Below are 23,780 nucleotides of genomic sequence, written 5' to 3'. Positions count from 1 at the left end.
ACTTGGTGTTCATTAATATAGAAAATGTTCATATCTAAGTAATAAAACATCATTGATGTTTTTTTAAATTTTTTTATTATAAAAGTAAAAGAGGGCCACAGAAAATTAATGGAATGTTTGACATTGTATTTGAGAAACTAGTGCCTCAATATCTGGTTTGATAGAAGTAGTTGTAATTCTTAGTTCTTGAGATGCTCATCAGATATTTTGATTCTAATTTTATTCTTAATGTGTTTCATTCTTGAAAATAGTTGCTTGCAAGTATAGGAACTGCCACATAGCAATGATATGAATAAGGCACAATTGTGAAGCAAGGGATATTTGTCCCTTGGAAAATAGGACCTATAAAAGTCCAGTAAAGAGACATGATCAAATTTTTCTTTAAGATGAATGTCAGACTGCAGATCTATGTATTCCATTTGAAAACTGGCAGGTAACATATTTATGTCAACTGAAAATGGAGTCACAAATACAGTAAAATATTGATTATTTTCCCAGAAATCTTGAAACCTGTTTTCAAATTCTTGTATCAAATCAAAAAACAAGGCTGCATATTTTTCACTGTTCACAAGACTATGTTTTGCCAACATGTTGAAATGCATAAGATTGTTTGCCTTAATTTAAGCTTGCCATAATTTCATTTTCATTTAGAATGCTGTTATGGTTTGAAACATGGTATTGATAAGTTGGTTTTCACCTTGAATACACATGTTTAACTCATTTAAATGAGCAGTTAAATCTACTAAAAGTGCTAATTCTATAAGCCAGTTTTCATTGTCAAGTTCCAGCACAAATTTGTATTTTGATACCATAAATGACTTGATGACATGTCGCAAATTATAAAATCTTTTCAACACTTGGCCTCAACTTAGCCATCTTACTTCCAAAAAGTAAATTATGTTGCCATAGTCAGCATCATTACCTTTAAGGAATTCCTGGAGTTGACAATGATTCAATTCCTTGTCTCTTAAGAAAATCAGTCTTGAGTTGCATGATATCGATTTTTAAAGCTTTTGTGCATAAATTTTCTTGATGTACTATGTAATAATACTTCATCAAATGTGAGCTTTGGGCAGCAACTGCATCATCTCCTATTAACTTTACAAGCCTCCTTTACCTACCATCACTGGGACACCATTAGTAACTATTACAGGTATGTTAACAATGGACAAAGAAAATTGCTTTACCATATGCTTTACTGCTTCGTATAAATCTCTTGATTTAGTTGTGTCTTTTAATGGCACTGCAGAAATCATTTCTTCAGTGACGTTATATTCATCATCAATATCTCTAATAAAAACGGCAAATTGAGCCATTTCTGTAGCATCAGTGCTATTATCGATCACCAAAGCATAAAATTTAAAATAAGCAGCTCTACTCTCCAAACTAAACTTCTTTTGATAGATTTTCAAATTTCTTCAATTTGCCTGGCTATAGTCTGGTGAAACAAACTGATTTTAAAAATATCCCCCTTTTTTCCAGGGAAAATCATATCTGCCACGCTTTTTATACATTGCTTAATAAACTCACCATCAGTAAATGGTTTTGATTTTTTTTTGCTATTAAATATGAAACCACATAAGTAGCTTTTGCAATAGAATCCACCTGAATTGTAACTTGAAAAATTTTTTTCTCAGAAGACAGACCTTTTTTTAGTTCCACTATTTTGTCCTTAAGACACAATCCTTCATATGCATTGAATTTGGCAGCATATGTTTGCATATAATGCCTTTTCAAATTATAGTCTTTGAAAACTTGCACAAATTCCCTCCAAATTAAGCAGAATGCCCTCCTATTTGCCTTGACAAAAAAGTATTCATCTGTCCACTTTTTATTGAACAGTCTTCCTTCATCCTTAATTTATTTTTCTTGTTTTTTTTTTTCTTTTGAGACATTGTAGAAGCCATACTGGAATTTTAAAAAATGATAATAGATAAGGGACTTTATTTACTTTTATTATGAAAACTAATTGACAGGAAAATAGAAAGCAAGGTTTGGGCCCTTCCACAGTCCTCTTTGGCTGCTGAAGCAGTGCGAGGCAGACGGCCGATTGTAAAGTGTGGCAGGCAATGTGTGAGGTGTCGTGGAGGTGTGGAAGTACCTTTAATAATCAAATAAGAATGCTTACTTGATGTCTAAATAACATTAAAAGCCTAACATTGCAATGGTAGGTTGAAATATTATTGATAACCGCTGCCTCTCTAAGTCACCATGAGCACATGCAGTGTCTGATGGTGTCAATTCTATTGTCTGCACTTGGAAAATTACACACCAGAAGCTGCATATAACTGTAAAACTGAAGCCACATGTGCATACAAATAGCAAGAGTGCACAAACATTTATTTTATGTGACATTGCTACACATAATCACAAAAGAATCTCATAGTGTTTTAAGTAAATTTAAAATTTTATGTTGGGCCACATTCATAGCCATCCTGGGCTGCATGCGGCTCGTGGGCTGCAGGTTGGACACCCCTAGACTGACTGCATGCGGCTCGTGGGCTGCAGGGTAGGACATGCCCTAGACTGACTGCATCAGGAACTCTGCCGCTAGGGCCTAGCAATCTGTACTTTAGCAAGACTTCCCAGCGCTACCGATACACACTGAAGTTTGAGAAGTACCATCTTAGAGAATTACTATGCATGTTAACATATTATTCAAAGGAATCTGGAAATAACTTATTTAACTTTACCTTATCAAGAGCTTATAGCCTCATATTATTAGCAAATCTCCAAGTACGTGCGTCATATACTTTCATATATAAACGTCCATCTTTGCATTTCTTTACCAAATATCTCCCTACAAACTTTGCCTAGCCAGCTATTTAGAGGACAGTTTCAGAATTATATATGCAATGTCACAGAAGTAGAGCAATACTAGGAGTGTTGCGTAAGTATTACTACCATGAAGATATCATCTATTACTTCAACTCTTGTTTTTTGCACATAATAATTCTTTCTATATGTTGATATCTTCTTGATGGAATATCTTCATATTTTCTTATTTGATATTATGAAGGTATAGAGTACATTTTATCAACTTGTATATACAAGCCTTTTTTTTTGTAGTAAAGTAATTTTTGTAAACATATCCATTGGATACTTTATTCAGCTGACCATTGCAACTTTCCACTTTTAAAAATCCTCTTCTCATTACAGTGTTGCAGACTTTCTTTCAACTTTATTTCCTCAATAGTCTATTAATAAAATATATATTTAGTCACTATAATAATTATGACTGTAATTAATGATCTATGAAGTCATGTCACAGTTTTATAAGTTTATTGGATTTTGTTTTTGTTATTACATTTATAATTGTTATATTTGTATATTATGTAAATATATTATAAAATATGTTTTTATTGAGTATTAATTTAAAAGGGTTTCAGTAAATATTAATATATCTATTAGCTTTTTAAAACTTCTACTACCATTTTCTTAATTTTTCTAACCCTAAGCTTAAATGTCCTAGTAGACTTCTAGGAGATTAATAAAGTCTTACTTAGAAAAATTTACTCTTAATAAATCAGATAGTATTTTAGCATATCATTATACCCCATTATTTTAAACATATTGTCTGTTAAAATGTACTAATAAAACAGAAAAACCTGATTTATTATATTCCTGTGTGGTATGTAAAAATTTAATGATTCAGTATTCCATTCGGTTTATTATTGATGCAACATACAGAATTTGATGCAAAAAAATGTTGCTATCTATAATCCTCATGTGATAAAAAAGAGTAATTGAAGTATAGTATGTGATAGCTAAGGGACTTTGGGATTAATGCATATTCAACTACATACTTTAGTCTTTCCTTCTTTCCGTATCACTCTTTGCAGAATGATGATAAGCGACTGATGTTAAATATATCGTCTATAATCATTTTCTCTCACTTAATTACATTACTTGGAATAAGTTAGACATATAGTTTGGCTACACGCACATCATGATGATTAATGATAGTATTCTATATAGTCTACTGTGTCCATCAGAACTAATTTTATTTACATCCTTTGCAACTCACCAGATTCTCCAATTCTAAATACATCATAGAGAGGAAAATGTATTGAACTGATATAATGAGTAAATAATTACATTATTGTGACAGTAATCAAGTCCTGTTCACAAAAGAAAGATACATTTTGATAGAAAATATAACTTAAAAGTAGGCAAGGCTGAATATTTGTAAGGCTGCATTGCTGTCTTTTGCTTCTTAAAGACCTGCTGATATGCCTTGATGTACCCCAGAAATGGAAAATGGAAGTCTGCCAAGAACTTTCAAGTAGTTCTCAGGGACCAGGCATGCAAGTTTCTTAAGATACTTTGAAGAATGCTTATCGTTCATTTTGGCAATTTTCAAGTAGTTTGTGCTAGCCACCAATTTTTGGACTATTTTAATTTTACTTTCCAACTTTTTATATCTGTTGCATTTTGAGCATAAAAATAAATCAACCGTACTTGATATCACCTTAGGGAAATTACGTTTTCCTTAGTGGTATATTACAGCCTGTGTGTGGAGGTCTCTAATAGTAAGTGGTTTCAACATAGGGCTATGTTTAAACTTGGGTGAGAGTAATAATTGGGTGATGACTCATCCAAGTCTGGTTACATGTCTTGGGCAGCATTAGAATACATGCATACAACCATTTATCAAAGGGTAGCTGGTTTTCAGATAAGACATGACAGTTAGATATAACAACTGGTTGGGCCAATTATAATCTACCTTTTATATCAGAAAACCCATGAATTTGCTGAGCCACAAATTTAAGTTTTCAGGTACTCTGGACCTGTCAGTGAACAAATAATTTAGTAAAAGTAGTCAGGGAAGCCATATACTTCCCACGTATTTGTATACTTGGGTAAAAATTATCTTGCCTTTATATTTTTTGCCTGATTTTACAAAGTAAACAAAAAAAGAAGTGCTCTAAAAAGAATACCCACCAAACAGAATAACCAGAATACTTTATTGGTATGTTTGAAAGAATTATATGTGTTGAGTGTGAAGTTTATATGTGAAACATTTATGATTGTTACCGTACCCCATTAATCTCTGTGGAGAATTCATTCTGTATGATAAATGGAGAAGGATTAAAATATGGCTTACACACACATACACACACACACACACACACAAGGCTTCCAAAGTTTTAGTTAATTAGATACATTTGTAGGTGGAATGAGAGAGTTATTGGGCCATTCCTGTAATATGTATATATTGTAGAACTTAACAGTACTGACTGTAACCATGCATGCAGCCTGGAGTTCTGCCCACTTGCTACCAATGTCACTTTGAACAAAATATTTAGGCAGGATAGATTTCACACACACACACACACACACACACACACCTTCGTATATAAGGAATTCACACTTTCTCCTTGGGAGAAGCTCCATTAAAGGAATAATTTCAATGGTAAAAATTCCTAAGATTATGGTCAGAGGAGAAACATTCGTTCCAAAAACAAAGCATTTAGAAGTACAAGCCTGGCCACTGTGACTTTATCCTTTGGTGTCCCAGTCAATGAAGAAAGGCAATCTGAATTTGGCTCACATGAGCTAAGAATTTTTTCATAACACTTTTTTTCTGACCCTCCTATTTGACAGTGACTTCTAACTAAAGTCATACCATTTAACCTTTTCTTTTGCATGTTACGTGAACTTGTGAGCAGAGTAAGAAACAGGACATTCCTCGGGAAGAGCAGGGACCAACCACCAAGAATTTGGATTTTTGGCCCCAGCTTATTACCCTGATGGTCACTATTATTGATGAGGATAAAACTGCCTACACACCTGTCCTGAATCAGTAAGTACACTGTTTTATAAGTGAATGGATTTTATTCAACTACAGCTAAACAAAATATTTGAAGCATGGCTTATATTCTCATGACAATGACAGTTTTTTTTAAAGTAAGCTATAGTATGAACCAGTATTTTTTTCTACTTTTATCAGAAAATACCAATTCAATTATATAAATTTTTAGTTCAAGCCCCATAGAGTGTAATTCTTTGGATAAGGAGACAACTATTTACCAAGATTTATTTTTATTCAATGTAAAGGAGTGTTTTCTTTCCTCTGGTTTCTTTTGTAACTATCCATTCTCTCAAAAGAAGAAAAAATGTGCCCTTCAAACTAAGAAAAGAAATGTTAAAGAACTAGTATTAAATATGTAACTTTTTAATAATTATCTGTCAAAAAACTGCTTTTAAAATAGTTGTATATCCTGGATTTAACAAATTTACAATTCCACTTTCTCAAATAAAAACCTAAACCTATTCCTCCATGCGTAGAAATTACAAATTATGAGTAAGTAGTCAAGGCAGATGAATTAAAATCTGTGGCTCTCCCAGACGAACAGACTCTAGAATAGTCTAAAATCATCAACTTACCAAAACGCCTCTAGCTATGAGATCTTGAGCAAATTATTTAATTTCCTTGGGTCTCAATTTCCTCATATGTCAAATAAGGACATTGCTTGGTAATTTCCAAGATCCAATACAGCTTTAATGTTGCACAGTTAGGATTTATTTCATCCCCACCGTTGAAGACTATGCAAGCACATTAACAGCTGACTCTGCCAACTCTGCACTCGCAGTCTGATTAATGGAGAGGGTATCCTGACATATTGACAGTACTTGAAATGTTATGGAAAGCAGGGATAGCAGATATATACAAACCATAAAGTAGAACATGGAGGAAGTTCAGACTTACTATGGAGAACTGGTTTTATTATGTCTACTTTTCTCTGAACCTACCGGTCAAGACAGTTACGGGCTTTTTGTTTATGTGTGAACTTAGTTGAAATTCCAATTACAGAAGTAAATTTAAGTATCCACGTTTTCATCCCTTTCTTCTCCTTTTTTTCTTTTTTTTTAATTGTACTTTTCCATTACCATTTCTCCTGCTTGTACCCCTTTTGCCCCTGCCATCACCATGCTGTTGTTCGCATCCATGAGCCCTTTTTCCTTTTTGCTCAGTCCCTCCAGCCCTAATGCCCATTTTTACCTGCTCCAAAATTCCTCTTTGTGAAGAAAGTGGCCCTCTCTTGGATATGTGACCACACTTTCTTCTCCCTTGTCCCCTTATACTCACCTCCTCTGCCTGATGGCCAGAGTGTCTGCTCATGATCATCTGTAGAGACTTGAATCTTTTATTATTTTCTTATGGCCCAGGACTTGATTTTCTCTTTTAATACATGACATGTCCTCAGCTCATCCTGGGTAACTTTGTGAAATATATATGTTTTCTCACTTGTCATTTGGCACTCTCGTATAGACAGAGTAGATTTCCTAGAGATAGAAAAATCAAAAACTTGTTTCAATGTTGTACCCTTGGGGTTAGATAGGCCGTTTGATAAGTGACTATTGAAAGGAAACAAAAATGTACTGAAAAATGCTAATTAAGTTATTAGAAAGGATTTTATTTTTACTCAAAGAAATTTTTACATTTAGCAAATATCAAAAATCAGGATGTGACTAGAAAAAGATAATTAAAAAAATCATGGAATTATTCATTTTTCCTTGATTTATCTTTATTCATATACTATAAAAGACATATAAATATTTTAGTTGACTTTTTATAACTGTATTAAAGAAGATACATTAATTATGGCAAAATAAATTTTGAATTATGTCTATTAAGTATAAAAATTAGCAATAGCACACAGAAAGAAGAGAATGTGTTTATTTAGCTTTTTATTATTGATTTTAATGTCATAGTTTAGAGTCACTTTTTTTCCTGTAAAACCTAGTCCTAAAATACCCAAAAGCTTTTCCTCTATTTGGAATCTACGTTTTATGATTGTATTTGCTCAGATTTTGAGGACACTCTAAAGATTTTTTTTTTTTTTTGCTTATTAAGGATCATTGTATATTGTGTCTTATTTAATTGAACCAATGCTTTAAGTGCACTCATCTGGAAAGTGAAGAACAGTCTTGGTTGCCAATATTGCATTTGTGAGATTTTCATTTATACCTGTTTCTTTACTGCACAATGTATCATCACAGTTAGGCTTCCCTAATTACATTATTGGATTGGTTAGTTAGACTATCACAGTGTTTCACAAATTAGAAAATTCAGACCACTGGAGTCAGGATTACATGGGTTGCTAGTTGAGTTTGTAGATTCTGAGCCCTGTTCCAAATCTATGGAGTCACAATCTGAAGATAGCAACAGAAGTCTGTATTATTAACAAAGCATCCATCATGCATTCTATTAAACTAAAGGATGAAGGCACGGGCCAATTTGTGAAGGACATGTCTGGTTAAAACAACTTTGAGTTTTATTTTGAAGGTATTGGGATCTGGATGAATTATTTAAATGTATAGAACTTATTAGAGCAATCTTTCAGAGTACTCTAGGGTTATTGATATAAATACTGAAATAATTTATTGAATTAAGTATTTATCATAGCTTTGAAAAATCATTAATAGCTTCTGTGTATTCAAATTTGCTAGCAATGAATGTGTAATAAGTATAGAATGTAAACATGAGGGGAGGAATTTGTTTTATTTTTTACACTAGTATATAACCAGGAATATTTAGTGGTTGAATTTATGAATAAACTAAAGTAAAATATATATGCATAGTCAGTATCTGTTCTGTTTCTACTCCATTGATTAATTGATGTACTGGAGTATTTCTTTGAGCAGTATTTATTCATATTTTTAAAACTCTTATTTATTAAATGGCTTTCTAGATGCTTGTAGAAATTTTACTATCACAAAGAAACTAAAAACTATAAAGCAGAGTGATTTTAGATTCTTAAGTGTCCATGTTTCTGCCCTTTTAACAGATTTGTTGAGGTAAAACTGAATGCAATAAAACTGCACATCTTTGAATTGAACAATTTGATTCATTTTGACGTGCATATCTAGCCATGAAACACTCACTACAGTTAAGGTACTAAAGATATTCATCACCCCACTAAGTTTCCATGTGCCTTGTATAACCCATACCAGATAACCACTGGTCTGCTTTCTGACACTGTAAATCATTTTAGAGATTTAGATATTTTTATCCTTTTTGTAAAGGAATCTTATATTATGTACATTATTTTATCTGACTCCTTTACTGATTACAACTATTCTGAAATTCCTCTGAGTGTGTGTATCAATACTCCATCTCCTTTTATTTCTGAATAATATTCCACTATACAGATATGCCACAAAATGTGTATCCATTCAACTGTTACAGTAGGGTTTAGGGTTAGTGTCACCATTAGGAATTTTTTCCAGATTAGGTTGCTATGAATATTTGTTTACAAGGTTTTGTATAGACAAATTATTTTATTTCCCTTGGGTCATATAGTAGGTACATGTTTAATATTTCTTAAAACTGCTCAAGTGCTTTACAAAGTGGTTGTACATTGCCAACACTTGGTATAATTGGACTTTAAATTGTAATCATTCAAATAGGTGCATAGTGATAGCTCACTGTGGTTTTAATTTGCACTTTACTAAATACTGATATCGATGATCTTTTATGTGCTTATTTGCAATCCTTATATCTGCTTTGGTAAAATGTCTGTTCAAATCTTTTTACCATTTCCAAAATGAAATATTTATTTTCTTACTATTGAGTTGTAATGGTTCTTTATATATACTAAATAAAGGTCTGTTATCAATTATTAATTTAACAATATTTCTCTTAGTTTGTGACTTTCTTTTCCATTTTCCTACTAGACTTTTTGAAGAGCTTTTTCCTTTCTTGATAAAGTAATCTAATTTATTGCTTGTTCCCTTTATAAATTGGGATTTTCGTGTCTTATTTAAGAAACGTTTTCAAAACCCAAAGCCAACTAGTAATACCACAGTTTTCTTCTAGATATCTTACATTGAAGTCTATGATTAATTTCAAGTTATTTTTGTATATTCTGTGATATAGAGTTTAAGATTGATTTTTTTATACATACTTATCTAATCTTTTCAGTTGGGCTTGTTAGAAAAATTTACCCTTTCCCCTCTGAATTACTGTGGCAACTTTGTCAAAAAATAAATTTAAGTATATGGAAAAGAGTCTATTTCTGTACTTTGTTCCATTGATCTATTGATTCACATATCTGTTGATCTAGTGGTAAAAAATGTCTTTAGCTTTAGTCTGGAAAACTCTTTATGTCTTCTTCAGTTCTGAAGGACAGCTTTGCTAAGTAGAATATTCTTGGTTGACAGGGTTGGTTTTTTTTCAACATTTTTAATATATCAGCTTACTTTCTTCTTGCCTGCAAATTTTCTGCTGAAAATCCCACTGATAGCCTTATAGGGATTTCCTTGTATGTAACAGGTTGCTTTACTCTTGCTGCTTTTAAAAGTCTTTCATTGTCTATTACATATTCTCTGTTAAAATTTTCACTGTATTCATGCATTGATTACCTGACATCAGTGAGCATTTTTATGACCATTATATTGAACTCTCTATTAGTTTCTGATTTATATTGTTCTTTTGTTAGGACATAGTCGCTTGCTTCATTTTCCTTGACTCTCTGTGTTGATTTCTCTACCTTAGATAAAACAGCGTAGACTTGAAAGAGTGGTCTCATCAATCAGCACAGCCTGAGCTTCTGGTTTTCTCTCAAAGCCTTATGATAGTCCAAGCTTCTTTCTTTGTTCTTAGTGACTCCTATAGTTGGGGGTGTGCCAAGACCTGTCAATGTCCAAAGAGTAGAAATGCAGCCAGCACCTAGATACAGGCTAATTAGAAGCCAGACCCTCAAGCAATAGCTGGGAAAGTATATAATTAAGCTCCTTCCAGAGATAAACTAGAAGATGGGCATTTTTTTCTTATTTCCTCTACACTGAGCCCAGGTATATAGCCACAGGGGTGGGAGGTGGGAAAGGGGATACTCCTACACCTGTTGCAAAGCTGCTTCTTTGTTTGCTGTAGTCCCGTGGGATTTATGAATGCAAGCCCTATTAGATGTTAGAGCTAGGTGATTTGAGGACCTGTCCCTCTGGTAGTAGCCATAAAATATGGAGCACTAAAGGTGCAGACAAGCTCCTTTTAGGAAATGCTGGCAATTTTGTTTTGTTTTTGGGACAACTAAAGAGAGAACTCAGAAGTGTCCATTTGCTCCCCTGGGCTCTGGGGAGGATTTCAGCCATCCCCTAGATGAGTGCTGTATTAGGAGCCAAGCTTCCATGCATCGGTTTGTAAAGTATGCAGTACAATGTCTTCCAGGGAAAGACTGGGAGATGGGCATTTTTGCTGAGCCTGGAGGGGACAGCTGAAAGGAATGCTCCTGCACACATTAACAACTGCTTCTTTTTATTTTTATTTTTATTTTTTGCTATGATCCTGTGAGTCTTATGCACACAATCTCTGTTGGTTTTCAGAACCAAGGGTTTGAAAGATTCACCCTTCACAAGGGAGTCTTAAAAGTTACGATACTAGGTGTGCAGTCCAAACCCTTCACTACTCAGGGAGATGCTGGCAGTTGGACTTCCCTACCAACTGTATGGCACTGTGCAAAGAGGTGGGATTAATAGCAAGACTGTATCTCAGTCTTCTTATATCCTCATTTTGATATGGGAATTTTCTCATTAATCCAATATCTAGGAGCCATTCAGCTAGTATCTAGATTTCTCTCCAAGGGGAATTGCTCCATATACATCCATAAGTGAAGGGAAGTTCAGGAGCTTCCTATGTCATCATTTTGGTTTTCCCAAAACCTACTTGTTCTTAGTTGAGTTTTTGTAGTTTGTGTCTTTCAAGGAAGTGTTCTATTTAATCTAAGTGGTCAAATTTGCTCTCTTATGATTACTCATGGTATTTCCTATTATCCTTTAATATCTATAAAATTTAAGTTCATTTCCCCTCTCTCATATTTAGTATTTTGTATCTTCTTTCTATTTTTACTGTCCAACTGGCTAGACATTTTTTAGTCTTCTGAAAATTAAACATTTTGATTTCATTAAAACTCTGTTCTTTTTTGTTTTAAATTAAACTGGCTTCTTTTCTATGCTTTATTATTTTTTCATAAGTGGAAACAACTGTTAAAAGTCTACAGCAGTAATCCAGTGAGAAGATATAAGGGCTTTGTATAAAAACAATGGAGAAGTAGGATTGCATTTCAGAAATATTAAGGAGATAAGTGGAGTTTGTTTTCTTTTTTACTTATTCCTTCCTTTTTTTGAATAGAGTGTTAAGGGAGAAGGTAGAGACAATGAAGATGCTACAGTTGTGGGGGCCCCATTAATTGAGATAACAAATTCAGGAGGAAGTATCAATTTAAATACGTAGTTTTGAGACTGACATCAACCAAACATATAATGTAGGGGAGGTTCACTATATATGATTGCAAATAAGAAATCTTATTATTTTAATCAGAAAATTTTACTCTCAGGTTATTTAAAATATTGTGACTGTAAATTACTTTGTTTTCCTAATCCTGACCAACTTATAGAAGGAATTGTTTCATCAATTTTATGATCCTGTGTGTTTGCATGTATTTTATTATTGTATATAATGTAGTTTCCTCCAAAGGTCTACATAGACTTAAGGCTCGATTTATTTTCTCTCTGCATTAAGAGTATATATGAGAGGATCCACTGCATTGGGTAGAAAGGGATCCAACTTTCCAAAGTATACTATTATATTTGCAAAAATAATATATTATGCATTCATTTTCTCAAGGCTGTGGGATGAGCCAGGACATTCTTTTCAAATCCGATGTCTTAAAAGACAGTATATTTCATTTGCTGCAGTGAGGAGACTAGTTTGAAGCTACTTTGATCAGGGAATTTACATCTTATTCTTTCTGTTTTGGAACTAACAGTGTTCAAAGTATTAAAGCTATTGATTTATTTGCTTGCATTGTGGCTTCCATAAATTCCTTTTATGTTTAAAAACTTTTACAAAAGTATTCATCATACCAAAACCTACAGAGGCTATACAATGAAGCCATTGCAGCTGGTTACTTAACAATGACCAAGACTTTGTCATATTTTTATCATCTATACTCTTGAGCTTTCTTTCTCTTTTCTTTGCTGTATTATCATAAACAAATCTCAGACATTCTATCATTTTATTCCTATGTATTTCAGTATTCATCTCTAAGAAATGGTGGCTATTTTCTTGTATATCACAGCATCACTATTATGACTAATGGCAGTAACAGTAATGCCTTGGTATTGTGTACTCCCTGTTCCATAATCAAATGCTAATGTTTTTCTTTAAAATTGCCTTTTTACAATTGGTTTGTTCTAATCAGGATTGAAATAAGGTCCACACACTACATATGGTCGTTATGTGTCATAAGTCTCTCATTCTACTTCAGCTCCTGTCCCTTTTCTTTTATCCATGCCTCGGACTTTATAAAGAAGCCATGTTCATTGCCTTTTAGAATATTCCACATTCTGGATCATTCTGCTTGCCTCTTTATGTATAATTGTTTCTCCGTATTTGATATTTATCATAGTTTAACATTATTACCTCTAGGAGCTAACTTTCAGTTCCTTTTATTTTATTTTTTTCAAGAGTACATAACAGGTAACTCTATACTTCATTCTTCATCACATCAAGTGTCACCATCAAGTCTGATTGTTCCTTCTGGAGTGATGCTAAGATTGACCAACACTGACAGCTTGATCCCTCCATTCCCAAATCTTCTGTTGCTCTCTTTTCTAATGCATTTATTTGTTTATAATGATTTTAGAATCAGTTTTTCCATTAGAGACTGCAAAATTGTGGTTTTGTAATGTTATCCCTTCAAAATTTATTAATTAGTCTTTTTCTATTAAAAAAACTTCTCTTCATCAACTAGGGATGCTTACTTGGTTACCCTGCAGTAGGATAAGTACAGGAAAGATAGGGCACATATTTAATTCTTTCTTTTATCTCAAAGATTTTCATTCCATCTTTTCTCCTGCTCTATTTATTTTATCATTTTTATCAACATTATCATTTAAATTTAAAAAATACATATTGAATATTCTATATATGCCAGACACTATGCAAAGTTGTTGCCACAGAAATTTAATTGGGAAAGAGATATGTACAAAATTAAACATGGGTCTTAGTCTAATTGTTGTGCCTGCCACATTTACAAGTCATTCTGAGATTAAACTCCTCCCCTCACAGTCCTTTGTGGAGGTAACCTAATTTAAAAAAAAAAAAAACACCTGATTTGTTCTCTGGAACTACATGAAAAGTTCAGAGAATGAGATAGTTGACAAGGCAAATAGACATTGAAAGTTTACAAGTTTGCAGACTGCTGTAGTCAGTGATCCAAATTTAAGAACAATTCAAAATGGTGTATAATTAGAAGCCAGGAGATAAACAGGGTTGAAGGAGAAGAAGACAGTTATCAATGAAAGACGAGAAAGGATGCTTGGAAGGAAAAACATACAATGCGAGAATAGCTGTCACTATATGGGTGGACTTCTTGAGTGAGGATCCCATCTGCAGTCACTTATTACACTACCCACTCTGCCTTCAACTCCACAGGAGCTTCTTGTCCATGTTTCCATGAGACCTGACTCTACTGGTCATTGCTTCACCTCTTAGACCAAGTTCAGCTTTCCTTAGGTTCTAGTGCAATATGTGAATACAATTTAGTCTTGTTTCTCCATTATACTAGGTATGCTTATAAAAATTACCTTTTAATTATTTGTAGTTACTTGAGTCTGTGACCTTTATGACCAAAGTAGCATAACTAACTTGGTATGACACCGGATGGAACAACACATGTATTCAACTACAATAGTTGCAGTAGGTTGCTGTTGAAGTGTAAGGAATGCTTTAATTTGAATAAATTTCTTTTCTACAAACAATCAGCCTACAGAGGCAGGGTTTACAATGGGGAGAATGGATAATAAAAAAAATCTTAAAAAATCTAAAATCTGGGCTAAAATACCTGACTAAAGGTACAAAAAAAAAATTAGTCATTTTGAATGTTTTTTTCATGTTAGTTACAGCCATTTTTGACCTTTAAAATAGATTGGGTTCTTCTCCATAACTTCCCCAAACAATGTATTACCTGAAAAAAATAAGAATATTTTTCTAAGAGCATAAGAACACAGAATGCTCACTAAGAATTGTACTAATTCAACCACTTCTGAAGATTTCAGTTTTCTACCTTCTTCATTGTACATCATGGAGAGAAGAAAAGATTCCTTAGATTTTCAAAATTTATTATGCTTGCAAGATGATTTAAGTACAACTAGATACCTATTTGTTATAAATATTATCATCACCATATAGATAGCTATAGGGAATTAACTGGAGCCAGGCACTGTACTAAGTATTTTTACAATGTAAAGTTTAAATTAATCCTAAATTTAATTTTAATGGCATCAGTACTGTTATCCCCAAATCCAGATAATGAAATTGAAGCACAGTGGGGATAGGTAACTTTCCCAAGATCACACATCTAGTAAGTGGCAGAATCAGAATGTAAGCAACCCTTAGAATTAACACAAATGATTATAAGGAAAAGATCCCATGTATATGATGACAGGCCCAATCCTTCAGTTCACCTGAAACATTTCTGATGCTTTAATGATTAATCCGGATCTGGTCATGGTAAACCTTTAACAATAATTAGAAGAAGTTAAAAGTACCAGATATACCATATAGTACCAGGTGCAATTGTATATAAACCAATAGAAAAATATGTATGCAATTTGTTATTTATTACAGGAAAATGTTAATATATAGAGTGTACTCATTGGCACCCTTAGGCAAAACCATGAAATGGTGTTTTCTCAGAATTCACTGCTTTAAAGAACTTTACTTCCCAAGCAATTGGGATACATAAAAATGATCAATTTTCTTTTGTGGATTAGGTTCCAGATGTTAGCATTGAGGCCCACATTTAATAACTCAATAAAATTTGACAGCATGCATTTCTGTGTCTACCATCATTTATTTTTATATCCATATTTTCCTTTAATTTCTCTTTTAAAACAAATCTCATTTTATTATAGTAATTTTAAAAAACATTTAATATTTTTGAATGAGATGAATACAGTAGACTCCTCTTAACTGCGGTGCTGCTTTTTACAGTTACCTGCAGTAACCTCTGGTCCTACAATAAATGGAAAAGTCCAAAAATAAGAAATTTGTAAGTTTTAAATTATGCTCATTTTGAGTAGTATGATGAAATTACAGTGTCCCACTCCATCCTGCCATGGACATAAATCCTGTCTTTGTTCAGAATATCCATACTGTGTATGCTACCTGACCATTTGTTAATTTATAGCAGTCTCGGTTATCAGTCTGGCTGCTGAGGTGTCACAGTGTTTGTTTTCAAGTAACTCTTATTTTACTTAATAATGGCCCCAAATCTATTCACATAACTTTTATTACACTATATTTGTTATAGCTATTTTATTTTGTTATTAGTTATTGTTGTTGGTTTCTTATTGTGCCTGATTTATTTTAAACTTTACCATAGGTATGCATGCATAGAAAAAAACATAGTGTATAGAGGGTTAGGTACTATCTGCAGTATCAGACATCCACCCGGGGTCTTGGGGAATTTCTCTTATGAATAAAGGGAAGACTATTATATGTATATAAAAAGTAAAAATAAAGAAAGAGGACCATGTTTTAAGTATGCAAAGAGAAAGGCAGCTTGAGTGGTTTAGTGATCTAACATTTTTGAGTGAGATCATTCTACTGAGCCATCAGAACTTAGAAAAGTTTTACATCTTTAAGACTGTTTTCAACATTTAATAAACTGGAAGGTAAAAATGTAATACATAGGACCATTATCAGGATTTGAGGAGATAATGCATGTAAAAGCACCTAGTCCAGTGCCTGGCTTGGCCTATAAACTCTGCAGATGTTAATTCTCACCTCTCTTCTACTGCTCCAAACTTCTTGCCCAGCAATGTGAATGTGAGGACTTGTTCTACCTAGGTCTTTAATCTGGAAGTGCTGGAGTAGCTTGAGAAATAATTATCTGAATTCAGTACATTCCTTTTACTATTCCCTCTAGGTACATTACCCAAGATTTGTAGTCTATTTCTGGCCATTTCTACCTGCTTTGCCACTGCCAGGTGGCATTTTCATTGTCTTGTAAAAAGCTGATTTTAATAGTTAACCTGATCCATCCCTAGTTTTATTTTTTACATTTAAATTAAAGTATTTTTAAAGACCTGAGTTCATTAAAATAATGTGTTAGGTTATAAAAGTACATAAAGAAAAGAATTTAAGCATGAAACAGTGATTAGGTTTAAATGGCATTGGTGATCCACTTGTTTTTGGTACAGGGGAACTTAAGCTCAAAAGGAAAAATTATCACCACAGAAAATGTTCAATTAGATGAGTTAACACTCCAAATGCTTAAGCTGACTTTCATTGTTAACTGCACTGTTATATGTTTTAGTTTTCCTTTTGTACGACTATAACTTGAAAGGCTAGTTGATACTTTACTAGTAGAGTCCTGTTTGAAGTTTATTCTCCTTAACTGTTCTCTTCATAATACTGGTAGTTAATTTCATTAATGCATATCAAGTATTCTTAAATGGACAAAATAGTAACAAAAGATGAATTTTTTATTTTAATAATGTGGAAAGAGCACAACAACCTAAATGTCTCTTGAATTCCGGCTGTGATAATGAACCTTCAGCTGCATACAGGATGCTATAACAAACTCGACCTGCATATATGCTGTCTCTAAGAGACCCACCTCAGAACAAAAGATATACACACGCTGAAAATGAAGGGATGGAAAAAATATTCCAAGAAAATAGACATGAAAAAAATAAACAACCTGGGGTAGAAATATTTATATCAGTTGAAATAGACTTCAAAACAAAGGCCATAACAAAAGACAAAGAAGGTCACTTTATAATATTTAAGGGAGTAGTCCAAAAAGAGGATGTATATAAACATATATATATATATATATATATATATATGTTTAGAAGATATGTTTATATATATATTCACCCAATATAGGAGTACCTAAATATATAAAGAAAACCTTGGAGGACTTTAGAAAGTGATAGACAGCAATGCAATGATTGTAGGGATTTTAACATCCCACTGTCAACAATGGACAGATCTTCCAAACAAAAAAGTCAACAAGAATATTGCAGCATTGAACAACACTCTATATCAAATGGATTTAATTGATATTTACAGAACATTCCCCCCCAAGAGGCAAAATATGCATTCTTTTCAAATGTAAATCGATCATTTTCAAAGAGACCACATGATATGACACAAAGAATACTATAACAGAACAATTGCTTACTCAATGGTAACAGTGAAAACACTTTTCTTCAAAGACAAACTTTGCACATCAAAATAATACTTCACATTTAATGGATTCTGACTATATCTGTTATGAATAATGAATCAGTACTATCAAATTTTGACAATGGTGGATTGTTTTCCTTATTTCACTATGAGATTTGCAAGACAATAAATTGGGTTATTAAATTGATTCAAAGTTAAAAACATTTATGCTTTTTATTAAATGCTGCAAATTAAAAACAGGAAACATTCAAATATTTTTGAAATGAGTCAATTATCTCATTAAGCTCCCTTTTGTAAATGATAGTTTAAGTTACAACCACATTGAAAATAAAGAAGTGGAGCTATACATTAGAAAATTTAATATGTGTTTAGCAAAACCTCACAAATTCAGACCAGTGTAAAGAGGGGTCAATTTTATTTTTGAAGTATGAATAATTAGTATAAATATTATACAAGGTGCCAGATGTTACCATTGAGGCCCACATTTAGATAGAAAATGCCCAGCCATTGTTAATATAAAGAGAACAGTTTGCATAACATCAATGTAACATGGCAGCCAAGGAAAGTGGATTTGTAGGGCATGTGTGAACAATGGCAACTTCACTGTACTAGTCCTTTAAATGAGCACATGTACTGTGTAGCCATCACATTCAGAATGACTTAACAAGTAGAGCAACAACTCTGCATCAAATTTTGCATTAAGCTGGAACATTCCTCTCTGGAAACTACTCAGATGATTCAGAAGGCCAAAGCTTTGGGCAGTTGGTGATTGGTAGCGTCATCACATCAACACATCCACTCACACATCATGTCTTGTGCAGTTTTTTGACAAAGCATCAAATCTCCCAGGTGATTCAATCCCACCACAGCCCAGACTTCATGCCTTGTTACTTCTGGCTTTTTCCCAAAACTAAAATCACCCTTGAAAGATAAGAGATTTGAGACCATTGATAAGATTCAGGAAAATACAACAGGGAAGCTGATGGCAATTGAGAGGTCCATGTGAAGTCCCAAGGTGCCTACTTAAAGGGGACTTAGGCATCATTGTGCTATGTACATTGTTTCTTGTATCGTGTATCTTCTTCAATAAATGTCTCTTTCTCATATTACATGGCTTGATACCTTCTGGAAAGATCTCATATATTTACTTATTTTAACATTTAGGTACAGATAATAATTTCTACAAGGTTAGGAAACAGTTGTGGAGGGCTTAAACCTCTTTCTGTTCTGCATGTATCATAGTTTGGAATTTTTTTGTAATTAGCATATAAATTGGTAGTGTGTAGCTAGAGATTTCTAAAGTTTGGGAAACCAGTTTACTGCTGTGAGTACATAAAATTCCCTCTGTAATCAGTTTATTGCCATTAATTTTATTAGCAACTTTCTTTTTTCTGGAAACTAAAAACTAGCAAATACAAATGCAAATTTCCATTCAGTTTCTGTGATAATTTTTTTCACATTATAAGTCAATGGAATCTAAATAATATTTTCCTGTATGTTACATTTATAGTTAGAATTTTATCATCATCAGTAAACACTCACTGAGTGTTCACTATTTGTCAGTGGCTACACAAAGTATTTATAGGTAAAATCTAATTAAATCCTCACCACAGCCCTAGAAATAATTCCAAATTGTGTAATTATTGTATTATCACCCCCATCTGAAAGATGAGAAACTTGAGTTTTAAAGAGACTACTCACTGCTCCCTTGGGTAAATTAATTAAGTAGCAGGGGAGAAATCAAATCTCTATCATTTTGATTGGATTGAGGTTTAACCACTAAGTTATACTAGTGAGGATTCTACAGAGGATTTAGCCAGAACTCTTTTAAATTGCAGTAGATAAGCAAGCCTGCAACAATCATGCAGATGGTGTAGACTTCTTAGCCAGCCCGCAAAAAAGCAGAAATATTCCACTGTGCAGTGTGTTAGAAAAAACAACTTTGTCTTTTGAATTATAATTTGGTATTGATATACACCACAGATAAAACATATAAAATTTGGTGCCAAAGTGAGATTGTGTATTTGCAAATTTACAAAGGAAATTTAGACAGAGTGCAAAAAGCACTCTTATTCAAATATGGTTATTTGTGTCCTGTTAAAATTTGGAAACAAAATCCAGCCAGCTTCATAAAATCTGTTATAAGAAATACTAGGTGTCTCCTCTCACTCCAAGTATGCATTTGTTTCTTTCATCTGTAGTATTTTGCTTATAGTTGTAAATTTTTTCTCCTCTATTTTCACTAAGTAGGTGGGAGCAAAGAAATGTTTTAAAAATCGTTAGCTTTGCTGCTGTTGTCTCCAAGTTATATCCTGGATTCTGGAATTGTCTAAATCTTGTAGAGAGCAGATATGAAGGGGCCCCCCAAAAAACCCACAATTTATTTATAAAAATGGTATATTCTGACATGTTTAAACTTCAGTCACCCTCAAAGTACTCTCCATTTCATGCAATATACCTATTGTGACTTTTTTCCACTGCTCAAATCAGTTTTTGAACTCATTGACTATGATGCCTTTCAGTGCTTTTGACATATTTTATTTCACCGGTTCAACATCAGCACAATGTTTCCCTTTGAGGAATTTTTTCTGAGGAAAGAAGAAAAGAGTTGCTTGGGTAAAGGTTGGTTGATTAGGGAGGGTGGGGCCATTTTTGGTCAAAAACTGCTGAACATTTAGTGCAGTGTGGTTTGGGCAGGTGCGCTTGTAAATCACCCATCATGAAATGGGCAAACATGTTAAAAGAGTCTTCAGAAAAAATTCATTGAAGCAAAACACAACCTTTCACAACAATGTCAGCTGGTACACAGATACAGATGGATTCCTAGAACACTCACCTAGCAGGGGAAGCCTGGACTACAAGGGACCAGTTCTCCAGAAGTTTATTCCATTTTTTGGGGTCCACCTTGTATATATGACTCTCTAAGCATAATTCATATTATTTGATGGTAGAGATACTAAGTGGAGAAAAATTGTTTTCTAATGTTAGACAAGATTGGTTAAAGAAAATAATATTATTTTCTTCAGTTTTGAACTATAAAACCAATGTCAATAAAAGTATACTAGGTAAGTTAAAACTTGTGTCAACAGTAAAATTATAAAATTATATATTAAAAGAGCTCCATTCTATCACTAACTCTTAATATTAAAGGAGATAGGATTCCATTTGTAGTCATTGTATACTTTTCTTTGCCCTTATCCTTCACAGCTAATTAATAGCTTTCAGTTCTGTCTTGAGTATAATAAAAGACTTTAGACTTCCAGCCAAGATGGAGGCATAGGGAGACACACTTTTCCTCTTCATACAATGAAAAGAAAGACAACAACATGTTTAAAAACAAAATATTACCAGAATTGACAGAAAATCAAACTGTATGGAAGTCTGACAACCAAGGAGTTAAAGAAGAAACATTCATCCAGACCAGTAGGAGGAGTGGAGACAGGAAGCTGGGGCAGAGTGGACATGCAGCAAGGCAGCTGACCGCGAGGACAAGGCAGAGACTGGCAGACTGGGTGGTCCCACATTTGCATGCGGATAAACCAGGAGGAACAGCTGGGGAGCAAGACCGACTGCACAATCCAGGGTTCCAGTGTGGGGTTCCAGTGTTGTCTTTTTTGAGGGTGAAACCTCAAAACTCCTGGCTGTAAAAACTTGTGGGGGTGTGGCAGCAGGAGAAACTCCCAGCCTCACAGGAGAGTTCATTCGAGAGACCCACTGGGTCCTAGAACATATGCAAATCCACCCACTCCAGATCAGTGCTGGAAGGGCCCAATTTGCTTGTGGATAGTTGGGGAAGTGACTGAAAGCTGGCTGAGAGCCAAGCAAGTGACATTGTTCCCTCTCAGACCTCTTCCCCACATACAACATCACAACACAGCGACCTGGGTTGCCCTGCTCTGGCGAACACCTAAGTCTCCACCCCTTCCAACATAACAGGTGTGCTGAGACAAAGAAATATGGCCCAAATGAAAGAACAGATCAACACTCCAAAAATAGAACGCAGCGATGAAGAGATAGCCAACCTATCAGATACGCATTTCAAAACACTGGTAACCAGGTTGCTCACAGAAATGGTTGAGTATGGTTGCAAAATGAAGGGAAAAGTGAGGGCTGTACAAAGTGAAATAAAGAAAAATATACAGGGAACCCACAGTGAAAGGAAGGAAACCAGGACTCAGATCAACAACTTGGAGCAGAAGGAAGAGATAAACATTCAACCAGGACAGAATGAAGAAACAAGAATTCAAAAAAATGAGGAGACGTTTAGGAAACTCCAGGACAACTTTAAACATTCCAACATCTGAATTCTAAGAGTGCCAGAAGGAGAAAAGAAAGAGCAAGAAATTGAAAACTTATTTGAAAAAATAATGAAGGAAAACTTCCCCAATCAGACAAAGGAAACAGACTTCCAGGGAGTCCAGTAAGCTCAGAGAGTCCCAAAGAAGTTGGACCTAAGTCAGCACACACCAAGGCACATCATAGTTACATCACCCAAGATTAAAGATAAGGACACAATCTTAAAAGCAGCAAGAGAAAAGGAGACAGTTACCTAGAAAGGAGTTCCCGTAAGACTATCCGCTGATTTCTCAAAGAAAACTTTGCAGGCAAGAAGGGTCTGGAAAGAAGTATTCAAAGTCATGAAAGGCAAGGACTTACATCTAAGATTCCTCTATCCAGCAAAGCTATCATTTAGAATGGAAGGCCAGGTAAAGTGCTTCCTAGATAAGTTAAGTCTCAAGTTCATCATCACCAAATCCTTATTATATGAAATGTTAAAGGGACTTAGCTAAGAGGAAGAAGATCAAAAACTATGAACAGTAAAATGACAACAAACAACTATCAAGAACTAAACCTAAAAAAAACAAAAAATAAATAAATAAACTAAGCAAAGAACTAGAACAGGAACAGAATCACAGAAATGGAGATCAGAGGGAAGGGGAAGGGGAAAGGGAGAGAATGGGGGAGAAGTTACAGGGAGTAAGAAGTATAAATAGTAGGTACAAAATAGGAAGGGGGAGATTAAGAATAGTAGAGGAAATGAGAAGCCAAAGAACTTATATGTACTACCCATGGACATGAACTAAGCGGGGAAATGCTGGTGGGAGGGTGAAGGCAGGATGGAGGGGAATAAAGGGGAGGGAAAAAATAGACAACTATAATAGCATAATCAATGAAATATGTATTAAAAAGTTTTAAAAATAAAAATAAAGAAAGAATATAATAGACTTTAGAGGGAGATGACAGATGATCTATGATTAGCACAATAAAAACTGTGGAGGAAAAAACACGGAAAAATGATCATAAGACATGGGACAGTGGTATATTGAGAACTTATAAGTAATTTCTGTGGCTAGGACATGGAAAGTGTTGGAGAGAGGAGACAGAAGTTAAAGCTGGGGTCTGATCATTGCTGGTCAGGAAAGTCACATTAATGAGTTGCAACTTTTCTGTGTTACTGAGTGTGTGACAAGCAATCAATGGTTTTAAAGCTGTGGCTCAATATATTGTATTATGACCTACGTTCTTAAAAGGTAAATTAGATGGTAATGTAGAGGATATAATGGAAGAAGAA

At 33.9% G+C, this 23,780-nt stretch overlaps 1 protein-coding gene across 2 annotated transcripts in view; it reads left to right on the top strand.

Annotated features, from left to right (window-relative positions):
- UNC13C (unc-13 homolog C) overlaps positions 1 to 23,780 on the top strand; it is a 502,857-nt gene that overhangs the window by 307,467 nt on the left and 171,610 nt on the right. For both annotated transcript variants that reach the window (XM_054565404.1, XM_054565405.1), the window contains one exon: positions 5,673 to 5,806. In XM_054565404.1, coding sequence (XP_054421379.1) covers positions 5,673 to 5,806 — 134 coding nt within the window. The remainder of the gene's footprint in view (positions 1 to 5,672; positions 5,807 to 23,780) is intronic.

Source organism: Pteronotus mesoamericanus, unplaced genomic scaffold (genome assembly GCF_021234165.1).
Source record: "Pteronotus mesoamericanus isolate MK-2021 breed Mesoamerican mustached bat unplaced genomic scaffold, CSHL_Meso_final contig_164, whole genome shotgun sequence".
NCBI classification, from domain to species: domain Eukaryota; kingdom Metazoa; phylum Chordata; class Mammalia; order Chiroptera; family Mormoopidae; genus Pteronotus; species Pteronotus mesoamericanus.
Note: the sequence above shows the minus strand (reverse complement) of the source record. Positions and strands in the feature narration are given on the sequence as shown.